Source organism: Polyodon spathula, chromosome 1 (genome assembly GCF_017654505.1).
Source record: "Polyodon spathula isolate WHYD16114869_AA chromosome 1, ASM1765450v1, whole genome shotgun sequence".
In the NCBI taxonomy this organism is placed as follows: domain Eukaryota; kingdom Metazoa; phylum Chordata; class Actinopteri; order Acipenseriformes; family Polyodontidae; genus Polyodon; species Polyodon spathula.
Genome location: NC_054534.1, coordinates 83354787 through 83367869, shown reverse-complemented (window position 1 = coordinate 83367869; position 13083 = coordinate 83354787). Strand labels below are relative to the sequence as shown.

Sequence of the window (13083 nt, the reverse complement as noted above, 5' to 3'; positions counted from 1 at the left end):
TTTTGAAATATGAGGGATCCTTTTCAGTACAATAACATAACTTGCATTTAACAGCATACGCACCTCCAAAAACCTGAAGGTTTTCTACGTACATAGGAAGCTGTATGGGGTCAGGTGGGTCCCTGTTAAACAGGAAATGAATACGAAGCGGACACAAAGGATAGGATTTAAAATACAAAAGTTACAAATGCTATGTCAGTTGTAGTCCTTTTAGAACTGACCATTGATACTCTCTATAAAACTGTTCAGAAAATGTGTATTTTTTATTTTTTTATTTTGTGCAATAGCTACACTGTGTATTATAGTTGAAATGCTCCCTCTAGTGGCACTGATCATTACATTGCTTTCATGTAGCCAATGGAAAAATCCAGAGAACACAAAAGAATATTACTGTATGTAATTGTCTTCAAGATTTTGAGGGTTAAATGACGGCAGAACATTTACAAACAAACTTAATAGTATACATGTCAAAAACTATTAAAATCACAACAAAAGATGTTATAAATGTATGCCACTCATGTGTAGGACTGACTTTGTGTCTCTGAAAAAAGGACTGAAGACATTGGTAAAGACCTCTCTTTTAAATGATCAATAAGGTTAAAAACGTGTTCTTTCCCCTGGCAAAGTTATCCCTAGATAATTCATTCTGAGCCCACTAGAGTGTCATGATGCTTTACCTTGCCTGGCAGTGAAAATTGAGGTGCATTGTAAAGTTTATTAATAGAAGAAAAAAAAACATTAAAAACTGTACACAATTGAATACAAGGCATAACAAAGGTTAATCCAGGTTCCAAGCTGGGTTACAATACACTTAGTGCAATTTACAGAATAATAATATTAATTCAGTGTGCCATGCATACAAATACACAATAGCATAGTGCAATATATTTCAGAATAAGTTACACAAGTGCAAACCAGTACATCTAAATGTACCAGTTTAGTTAAACTACCTGAAATTAATAGGGGTTGGAAATAGGTATAGAAACACCTCCCAAATGGGTGTACCATGGATGGTGGGTCAGTAAGGTGTTAAACTGGATGCATACAAGAGCATTCCTCATTAGTTAGCATTGGAGATTACATTATTTTTTTTAAATCAATTCCATTTGCTAAATAAATTAATAAGCTGTGTGAGGGACAGGCCAGTTACAAAAAAGTGTGTGCTAGATATGAAAACATGTTACTTTACTTACTTCCAACTCCAGTATTAAAATATTTCTAACAAAAAAAGCTGCATTTTAAAATCCATAAATAAATACCACTGATTTGAGTTTAAACATATCTCTACTCATAATTATTATATTATGGTTTCTAATAATTGAAAAATTACAGAGTAACCTGTACAGCAAAATGTTTAGTAACTCTGAAAGGTTTCTTCATACATGCAGGCCAATTAAATCCTGACAGAAAGGGGTTTGACCCTTCTTGATTTTGAGATACCCTAACTGGCTGATTATAGGGTCCAAGAAACTGTTCAGAAGCCCAAAGATGAAAAGCACATGATTGATGGCTTCAGGCACTGCTTGAGTATTTATCATCTCTGGGAAAAAGCAATACCAGAATCCAAGGACATAGTATGGAGTCCAGCAGAGGATGAAGGTGCCCATCAGTACAATGGTCATCCGTAAGGTTTTCATTCGGACTTTGGGGGTGTTATCTCTTGTACATCTCAATGCTGCATGTTTACAATGCACTGCAAATGAAACATGGAAGTTGTTTGTTTTACCACTTATATATCAGATATACAGTGAACGGTACTCTAGTAAAGGACAGTACAGTTACTGTGTCTGTTTATACTACTCTTTGGACAAAAATGGGGAGGGAGGGAGATATAACCAGAATAAGGGTTAATACCATTGTAATATAAATGTGTACATTGACATTAGGAACTGGAGAGGTGGGGTAGGGGTTGAGAAGACCGTATCTGGGTAGTCTCTGATCTTTGGCATCATGCATGTTACATATGCATTGGGACATGTCATGTCAACTAAAGTCATTTTCCATGTATTTAATGCTGAAATTAGTTTTTTATTCATATACTTATATTTCACTGGGTTATGTGTACTTCCCCAAGTGGTAAAATGTGAATGCATTTTCCATGCTTTACTTTTTTCCTTGCTTACCTACAGTAATTTACAGCCATGTACACCTTAGTACCATAGTTACCATAGCTTTCGGGGCTTTACTGTGGTTGCCTATTTTATTAATAACATTTATGCCAGTCCATTTGTCCATATTAAACAACAATTATGTTTAAGAGTTTATTAATATACTTACTGTCTCCTGTATTCAGTTTTCTGGAAACAGTAACAAATATGCGTGTGTAACAGAAGACCATAACAACCAAGGGCACTAGGAAGAGCCCGGTGAAGGTGAAGAGAAAATAAGCCTTTTCTTGCCATGGTTCAGAGAAGCTGCCGTGGGTCACACACTGAGTGAAAGGTGCTGGCTGGGAGATCGAGACTGTGTGGAAGAGGAAAAGCTGTAAAAAAACCAAAAACACATTTCCTTTAAAATTGATTAACTATTTCAGTTAGAGGACACATGCTTTACTAAATATGATGTTGTAACGGGGGGAGATCTGTGCTGACTCTGCTGGCGTGTTCACAGTGTTGCAGGAAGAGGGCAGCAGTCGTCCAATACGCGCTTGTGGGTCATGGCAGTGACACGGGGAGGGGGGAGAGGGTGTGTGGGCTTTCCTTCTCTCTGAGTGGCTGAGAGGCGGGTCTTGGGGGGGGACTGCTAGACCTGTAAAATAACACTCTGCTGTTTCCTCAGTTCTGCCCTTTTAGGACGTACCGGGAAGTAAGTAGCGGGGAAACCGTGGGCAGAACCCCTATGTATTGTTATAGAAGGCTGAGGAACGGTCAGAGTAGGACAGAGACCCGGGCTGTGCAGGTAGCGACAGCTGAGGTAATGCTGCCGAAGTGCAGCACCTTTTATTTATAGTTTTGATTACTGTGTTTTCTTTTCCTTTTTCCTTTCGCCTTTGGTTTTTGGATTATTGTTTTAAGCACCTGGAAGTGCGTCCGCACTTGACCTGTGCCGCCTGTGGCATTCCCGTGGTTCTGTTTTACCATCGTTGGTAGGCAGACCATGGTCAACAGTGCCCTCTGCAGGCTAAAAAGTTAAAAAAAAAAAACACCCTGCAAAATAAAACTGGGTACCTGTGTGGTGTTTTCAAGTACACCTGTCTGTCTCCTGTGCCATTGAATTACCCACCACCCTTCCACAGATGTATTTAATGCAACTCTTAGGTAACGATTCTACCTTGGTAATTGGAGTAAAAATGTTAAAGTGGAACTCTCAGAAACAATATCATTTTTGAAAACAATAAGATGGTTATAAAGCAGAACAAAAGATGCCTATGCAAACTTATTCAGGTATGTATTTCATAACGCAAGTTAGAACACCATACAGTTTTTGTGTAATCAGATACACACATCATAATTTCTTCTGATACCTGAACTACTGGAAGTGCACTTTACATTCATAACCTCTATGAATTGCATTCCAAAAAAAAGTGGTATAGAAAATGAAATGGTTCAGTATATGGAATGAAAACAGTGTCCGTTGAGTTCACGGAGGAACAGTACATTAGGAAGGCTTCAGAGTGGGAAGAAGCTATAGCTGAAACACTATTTAGTGTAATATTTCATGTATTATGCACTTTCCACTGTATTTAGTGTACTATTTCATGTATTATGCACTTTAAACTGTATTTAGTGTACTATTTCATATATTATGCACTTTCCACTGTATTTAGTGTACTATTTCATGTATTATGCACTTTCCATTGTATTTAGTGTACTATTTCATGTATTATGCACTTTAAACTGTATTTAGTGTACTATTTCATGTATTATGCACTTTCCACTGTATTTAGTGTACTATTTCATGTATTATGCACTTTCCACTGTATTTAGTGTACTATTTCATGTATTATGCACTTTCCACTGTATTTAGTGTACTATTTCATGTATTATGCACTTTCCACTGTATGTAGTGTACTATTTCAGGTATTATGTACTTTCCACTGTATATTCCACTACTGTATTATGCATTTCTCTATTTTATTATGGATTTTCTTGTATTTACTGCATCTTGTAAAGCGCTATGTGATGGTGTTCCACTATGAAAGGCGCTATATAAAATAAAGATTGATTGATTAAAAAGGAGGTACTGAATACAGCAAATTTAGACCAAGAAATGTAATTTTATTATGAAACTAAACATACTTATTTTTAAATTAATTCTGGATTTGCATGCTATTTATGTTTTGGGCATTTTTAATACATATACTAGCATTATTTTACCTTTGTGGAATTTCTGCTATGAGGTGAGTCTACAAATGACCTTTAAATATATGCACAGGAAATGTCTTCCCTTGTGAGTCTGTTCAAGATTTACATTGTAAATCTTTAATAGGCTCAATGTTTACTTGTATAATTGCTTATATTTTGTTAAACACTTTGAATACTCTTTTGGTTTAATATATTACTACTAATAGCTGTCACAATTTAATTGTATTTATCTTTATGTGAAAGTGAATTGCAGCTGAACATTGAAAAGTACTTGTACATTGAAAAGTACTGTAGCTTCAAATATCATTTTAATTTCTTTTTTGTCCCTCCTTTACTATTTTAAGATGTCTGCAAACATTCAGAATGGTTCCAGTTTCTCTGATATTGAGTTATGACTTTTTAAAATATCAGCCTTAACCTGACTGGGCTGCTTTGAGCCTTTTCAAATGATCCCATGTGCAAAAGGTTAACATTCCATTCAAATCACAAGACAATTTAACCTTTCAACTCTGATTCAGCATTCCGAGACACAGAGTAGGCAGACCAGGTAATGTACACAAAGATATAAAAGTGACATTTGGAGTTATTTGCTCTTTAAGTATTGGGACAGTATTGGTACTTACTAAAGTTTGAGAGTGTTTTTACTGTGTGGGCCAGGCTTAGCAGGACCTTCCATTACAGAAACAAGTTGTCTGCTTGCATAAGGCTTGTATTTGGATATATGTACACAGTCAAAAGCCATCAAATGTCTTTCTTGAAACACAACTCAGTTGGGAAAAGGAACCGTCAGATTGTGTCCTTCATCATTGCATTCTAAGCAGCCTGATTCATCCAGTGATGTGACACTGTCCTTCACAAAACACCTGTGCACCAGTTCAGTGGTAGTTCAAGGTAACGGAAACACCCCAGGGCTTCCTTCAAATACTGCATACATAATGTATGCTTTTACAGAACCATAACTTCAATGTTTTAATCATGTTAAGAAATTACCTAAGTAAAAATAAATAAATAAATAAATAAATAAATCTGTTAAAGAGCCACTTGGTGTAGGTATGAAATATCACTGTTATTTTAGCTAATGTAATCTTTTTGTTTTGATGTGCACAGCATTGTTACTTGTTAAAATCCCCAGTGGCCTCCGTCATCTCTTGAAGTTAAACTGGAGTGTAATCATTAACCCGTCTCCAGCGGATATATAAGAAATAAATCAGCAATAAATACCTCATAGAACAATATCGAACAAGATATTTGTTGCATCCACTGAAGGGGGGTAGTTAAAGGACACTCATGTGTACCAGTTTACTACAGACAACACATGTAAGAGATCTTTAGAAACTCTTTAGAAACGTTTAACTTTAATTTTAAATTCTCCAGGATGTGATGACTGAAACAAAAACAAAAAAAATTATATTCGAAGTGATTCTAGAAAATAACAAGATTTCACTTAGATAACTGATATTTCATAGCTCAAAAGATAAATATGTGTGTATGCCAAATATGTAGGACACACACAGTGACTGGATATTCCAAAGGCTGCTGGGAGATGTTTTTTTTTTTTTTTTCTTCTATATTTCTTTGACCTTGCAAGCAAAAAACAATTACTATTCAACAGTCTCCTACTTTTTGTAGTTTTTAATTACCAGGAGAGGCAATTGGTCAGCTTAGAGAAGAAAAATCATTCATACAGCACTAATATTTAAAACATTGAACATGAGCTCCCTTTATTTGTTATTTACATTTTCAGCGGAACGAGTTCTTGCTTCCACCATGCTTCAACAATCTCAACTATATACGATTATTCCCACCCATTACTGTACATTAACAAATACAATATGAAATATGGGTTCTTTATCACAAGATGTTGTGTGTCCGTTGTAATTTATATTTAACGAAAAAACTGACCACAATTGTAAAATGTGACATTTTGAAATCTGACATGAAATACTGCACTACTATTGTGTCTTCTAGTTGACTTTTAATTTTGTATTTTCTTTGATTACATGATGTTAAAATATCTAAATTGTCTAAATCCTAAAATTCGAAGTAATGCAAAACTTTTGCCCATAGCTTTACAGTATATTATTGTCTGCAGACTTACAATATGTATCGTGGGGGAGCATGTTTTATATGAATAAATAAAAATTAAATTAAATTTAAAAACCTCACCTGAGGGACGGCGAACACAGTACTGAGTACCCACGCCACTGTCAAAATAATTGTATTCCTTTGATTAGCACTTCCAATTCCGAGGGGATGCAATATGACACAATACCGGTCAATGCTAATTACCACAGTAACGAAAGCACAGGAGTACATAGCGACCAACTTCATGAACATTAAGAATTTGCAGGCAATATTGCCCCCATTCCACTGAACTGTTGTGTTCCACGCTGCATCCAAAGGCATCACAATACCGGTGACTAGTAGGTCTGCACAGCACAGGTTTAGTATTAACGTCCTAATGTGGCTTTTCTTCCCTCTGTGGTTCCTCAAAGTTGAGAAGAGAACTGCTAAGTTTAAAAAGGCAGAAATTGCAAACAAGATAAACGTTACTGCCACCCGAATTTTTGAAGCGGTTGTAAAAGTCGGTAGTAGCAAGTTGCCTTCAAATGCGTCGACCTCACTGGTATTGGTCGTATTCTTGCAGGACTCTTCCCGTTGACTAAAGGTGCTGCCACTACTCGGTATCACTGTAACGAAAGGTTGATTGCTCTTCATTTTTTTTTTTTTTTTTTTTTTTTTCTTATTAAAGATGTAGTGTACGCCTGCACACAGATATCTAGTGATCTACCGCGACCTTGTCTGCGTGTAAATTCCAAATGATTCAAATTATTTACCCATATCGGAGTGGCGTGGTGGGTAACTTGGCACAGATTCATACATTGCAAAAAAGCAAGTTAAAAGGCACGTTTTATAGGTACCCATTCATGCCTTTATATCATTATTTGACTAAATTCAAAGGACTGTCACCAGCAGTTTTTAAATTCTCTTCACCTATGGGAATCGAAATGCAAGAAGAAAAATGTTGTATTACATGTTTGTTTTTTTACATTACATTTAGAGACTAGTACATACACTTAAAGTGTCCTATTATTTAAGACAGTTTAAAATAGGAGTGATGTCCAATGTGATGTTTCCTGTAATATGTTAGCAGTTCAATATAAATATAATAAGGAAAAATAAATAAATCAAAGTACTTTATAATAATTAAATTATACGGAAATAGACTTTTCCCTATTAATATATGAACAACCACTGCAAGGGGATCTCCAGACCTATATCATCAGGACCCTTTAATACAATCAGTCTAGATTTAAGTGCAATAAACTAGTAAAAATGATTTAAAACAAGATTTCAAACCAGAAACAACCTCAAGAGTCTTTAACAGGTTTTGGCAATGAATTTCACAAAGGCATTCATCTCTTTCTCCCCAGGAGCACAACATCTCTTGCACCTGCAACACGCCCGGGTCCAGAGAAATAAAAATTCAACCCTGGAGGTAGGGAGCAATTGAATCTGACCAACCTGTGCCTTTACAAGCTACTATAGACCATTAAAGATTGTATATTTGTCTGGAATGGCTGTTTTTACAAGCATCTACTGTTGTCCTACTGCTGCAAGTACAGAAAAGCATGCCAATCTGACATGGGAAGTGACATTGTGACAAGCAGGATTTAAGGTCAGGAAGCTTTTATCCCTACAGTGTACCTTTGCTGAATATAATCAGACTGGATTAGTACAGTGCAAATGTTAAAGTATGGAGGAAAGTAGACAGCTTGACAAAGGCCATCTGGCTGAAACGTTGCTCTGTTTTTAACTTTGTTCCTTTTTAAATAATAATACAGAATGGAAATTTGATCTACAATCTTAGAATGATGTTGCACCTCTACTTGCATCAGAGTAGAAAACAAAAGCCAAAACATTCTATTTTAGTGTCAGCTTGATCATGATTGTGGGATACTGCTACTGATAAATAAGGAGCACTCCCTTTGAGGCAGAACTGAACCAGTTCATTGTCGAGGGCTCTGTACTGTAGGCAGAACTGTCTTCTGGACAACATCTCATTGATGTCTTTTGAAGAAAAGCAAGGGCTCAAGCAAGTTCAATAGAACACAGACCAACCACTCTCGCCAGTTTTGCTCACTGTCCAGTTTGTTTACATTCCCCTAAGAGCTTTAACTTGGAAACTGCTTGCTAGCAAGTTGCACAGTAAGCCTAACAGGCTTCTGTGAATATTTGTGACAACAGGATGTTCCACACTAAATGACATCGTCAGACTTTGTTTGGCCTAGAAAGTTACATCATTTAAGAACAGGGCAATGCTTTTTTTATACTGAAATATTTTACATAAAATCTACATATCTGATATATAAAATATCAGTTTATAGCATATCAGTCTTCTTAAATAATGGAATTTACAATCAACATATGTACCTGAATTGATTAATTTGAGCAGAAGATTTTATTATATGTATTTGTGACAAAGACAGCTGTAGTGGGTGACGTCAGACCAGAAACAGGAACCAGGAAATAAACAACAGAGAGGTGGTTGGGTGGAGCTGAGCGATTGGTTTCGCTCAGCATTTAATGAGTGAAAGAACAGTAAATAAAAACGTTGTAACAAACAAAAACACAGGACACATCACTTTCGCCAAATTAAAGAGACAAACAAAACGGACTACACAGACAAACACGATGAGCTGATATTTTAACTATTAACTGTTATTATTATTATTATTATAACCTCCATCTCCAATCCAATTCTCCACTCACCGAACACACAACCCCAAGTGAGTGAAAACATGCTGCTTTTATGCAGCTGTACTGAGACTCGATTGCTAATCAATCGTTCAATTGGAGTCGCGGTACAACTGCACGTGAATTAATAAAGTGCAATTCCCTGTGCTCACATATTATTACATTTTACTTGCACATGAAGTGCTGTGCAATCCTCGTGCCTAAATACAAATATACATTTTAAACACTTGTGTTACACAGACCCGTTTATATCCCGTGTACCAATGACTATACACCAACATTAACACACAACATACAACACAAATTACACAAAGGAGCGGGGCACTTTGCCATAGTATTGTTTAACTATTTTACACAAACAATACAAAAGCGTCAACAAACTGAGTACCACCAACAAACTGGATGTGACCACAATGTCAAATGCAAGTTTTTTTGTTTTTTTTTTAATAGCTCTCTAGTACAAAGGATGTGTAGCTAATCGTATTGCTGTCGAAATACATTATCATAAATAAATAGCTTAGATATGACACACCATTTGTTGAAGATTTATTATTTATCTGAAAGGAATACAATTCTGTACAGTTACAGAGTTAGTTACGTAGAAGAAAAATAGGCCCCTTGGTAAATCTATAAAATGAGAATAGGTCATGAGAGTCATCAAGAATAGGCCATCCTCTGTCTTCGCCTTTCTTAAAATATGAGTATAACTGATGATCAGATCTGAAAACAGTTCTGTACAGTAATTTCTCAAGGCAACTTGTAAAAAAAGATGCCCTCCATCTTTCGCAAGGCACGGGTGCAGATGTTTTGATTGTGTTGTCTATGTAGAGGAACCGACTGCAGACTTCAGAATGGTACAGTATGTACTGTAGTACTACAGCAAACCCTGCTCAGCATGTGGACATGCTGGCTTTTTAGATTTGCATACCAGAAGGCCTTAAAAGATTACAAGTAACCTATTACATTAATTGAATTTCAAAACCATTTTAATATGTAGCTATAAAGTTAAAGGGCACGTGGGAATAGATGGACCTCTGCAGCTGTTGTGCTGATTTAATTCTGGGAACCAGGACTTTGTTCCACATGACTGGGTTTGTTCAAACACTGCGTACAAGTTGACTTATTAAAGGAGATCGTGGCATAGAGGGTCATTAAAAAAATCAGTTGCTGGTCTTTTTTCTAATAATGCCATTACCCATCACAATAAAAGGTAAATTAGTCTCAATTTTGCTATACCCTTAGACAGGATTCTTGGAGGGAAAGGGCTGGGTAGGATGGGGGGTGGGTGGGGGAATTAATTTCTATTTTAACATCCGACTAACTTTACATGGAAACATAAGACATTTTCTAAGAAAATAGTGACTACTATATACTAACAATATGATTCATCCCATAACTTGCATTTTTAAAATTCTGAATTTTGACAATGCTGGCATATTCACCATCTTACTACCCATAGTCCTTTTTTATACACATTTTTGTTTACTTGCTAGTGAAGGCCCTCAATGAAGACCAAAACTTTACACCTCTGCTGTATATTACTGACAAAGTGTTATCTACAAATGTCCATTAGTTTAAAGATGCACAGAACAGTATACCAATTAATACATATTAACTGTAATAATAAGGGTATCTTTTACAGTTGGCAATAAAATACAGTGGGACAGGTACATAAATACAATGCCGTGAAAAAAAGTATTTGCCCCCTGTCTGATTTTCTGCATTTTTGCATATTTTTGACACTGAATGTTATCAGATCTTCAAACAAAATCTAATATTAGATAAAAGGGACACTGAGTGAACAAATAACACAAAAGTTTGATACCCCTTTAATTTATTTATTAAAGAAAGTTATGCAACACCCAATGCCCTGTGTGAAAAAGTAATTGCCCCCTTAGACTTAATAACTGGTTACGTCACCTTTAGCAGCAATAACTGCAACCAAATGCTTCCTGTAGTTATTGATCACTCTCACAGCGCTGTGGAGAAATGTTATCCCACTCCTTCATGCAGAACTGCTTCAACTCAGTGACATTTGTGGGTTTTCGAGCATAAACTGCTCGTTTCAGGTCCTGCCACAACATCTCAATGGGGTTTAGGTCTGGACTTTGACTAGGCCATTCCAAAAGTTTAAATTTCTTGTTCTTCACCCATTCTGATGTAGACTTGCTTGTGTGTTTCGGATCATTGTCTTGCTGCATGACCCAGCTGCGCTCACAGACGCATGGCCTGACATTCTCCTGTAGAATTCTCCGATACAGAGCAGTATTCATGGTTCCTTCAATGATGGCAAGTTGTCCAGGTCCTGATGCAGCAAAGCATCTCCAAATCATGACACTACCACCACCATGCTTGACCGTTGGTATGAGGTTCTTGCTGTGGAATGCAGTGTTTGATTTTTGCCAGACATAACGGGGCCCATGTTGGCCAAAAAGTTCCACTTTTGACTCATCTGTCCATAGAACATTGTTCCAGAACTATTGAGGATCATCCAGGTGCTTTTTGGCAACTTTGAGATGAGCATTCATGTCCTTCTTAGTGAGCAGTGGTTTCCGCCTTGCTACTGTACCATTAATCCCATTTTTGCCCAGTGTCTTTCTGATGGTGGAGTCATGCACACTGACGTTAGCCGGGGTGAGAGAGGCCTGCAGATTCCTGGATGTTGTTCTAGGGTTCTTTGTGACTTCTTGGACAATTTTACGTCTTGCTCTAAGATTTTGGCAGTACGGCCACTACTGGGAAGATTCACTACTCGATTCACACCTGAAGATTGCATGTTTGATTACCTTGCACACCAAACAAATGAAAGAAGCACCAAACTTTGGTGTAATTTTTTCTCTCAGACTCCCTCTATATAGTACTACAACCACAAAAAATTCAATGTGAAAAATGTGCAAAAATGCAGAAAATCAGATAGGGGGCAAATACTTCTTCATGGCACTGTAAAATAAATATTTCAATAAAGATAAGATAACAAAGGCAATAAAGTACATCCTAATATTTACTTTCAATAATTTGTGAAAGGGTGAGCACAGTTTCACCCACCAGGTGAAATGACCGAGCAAGTTCAACACAAACTGATAGCATGGCTTGCAAACAGATTTGTATTTAACCAAGTGTACTACATACCCATGCACCATGTTTTACAAGAAAAACACAAAGATCACTGCAGTGTGTGTTTCTTTCAAAACTTGACAATTAAGATAATGAGCAGAAGTACACAACATTTAATAGTTATCAAATTATTTTGTTAGCTAGCCGATAATCACTTTAAAAAACAATTTAATATGGGTAGGAAATATGACAGTCATTTTAACCAAATGTATTCTTTTTCTTGTTTAGCTACGGTACACTAAACATAATTTTTTGTTGTAGCCATCACATCCTGGTGATTTCTTAACAACACCCATATGGCTCTCAAACATGTCTTATCCTTATGTACAGCTGGTTCAGACCATTAACCTGCCCCTGCAATACGTCTACTCTTTATGGGTAGTAAATAACGTCTACTCTTTATGGGTAGTAAATAACGGCACAGTGAAAAAAAAATAAAACAAATCTGGCATTTCTTACATCCACTAGGGGCAGAGTGTTGCAGGGAGATAGGTTAATAGTAACCTTCTGGTGCACGAGCTTAATTTAAAGATAAAACATTAGGATTATTTCACCAAGATGTAATTACTGTGATTCTGGGCACACAACTTCAAACATGCGACAAGGTCTGGTTTATTTTACAGTAGAGTGAACAAAAGGAAAAACTAAATTAAATATTTTATTAGAAAATTACTTGATTATTGGACATAATCTTTTTAATGTTACCGTAATGTGTTGATAATACCAAACCTGTTGAACTGTCAGTTTGACTCGCATTTGTGTTATGAAAGACGCTCACAGAAATATATCCTCAGAAACGAATGAAACATCAAGCCGGGGCACATGCTGTAATTCTGTTCTCCTTGCATCCGTGGCTCCTGCTCTGAGCATCTCCTGCAAGTCTGATGTGATCACATGGGCTCAGAGT

General features: G+C 36.5%; 1 protein-coding gene across 1 annotated transcript; it reads right to left on the bottom strand.

Moving 5' to 3' along the window:
* Nucleotides 1–1212: 1212 nt before the first annotated feature.
* LOC121323413 (gonadotropin-releasing hormone II receptor-like) lies at nucleotides 1213–7022 on the bottom strand. The gene is made up of 3 exons (XM_041264475.1): nucleotides 6471–7022; nucleotides 2278–2482; nucleotides 1213–1693 (listed from the first exon to the last, which is right to left on the bottom strand). The coding sequence occupies exons 1-3, from the start codon at nucleotides 7020–7022 to the stop codon at nucleotides 1377–1379; spliced, it is 1074 nt and encodes a 357-aa protein (XP_041120409.1). The 3' UTR covers nucleotides 1213–1376.
* Nucleotides 7023–13083: the final 6061 nt, after the last annotated feature.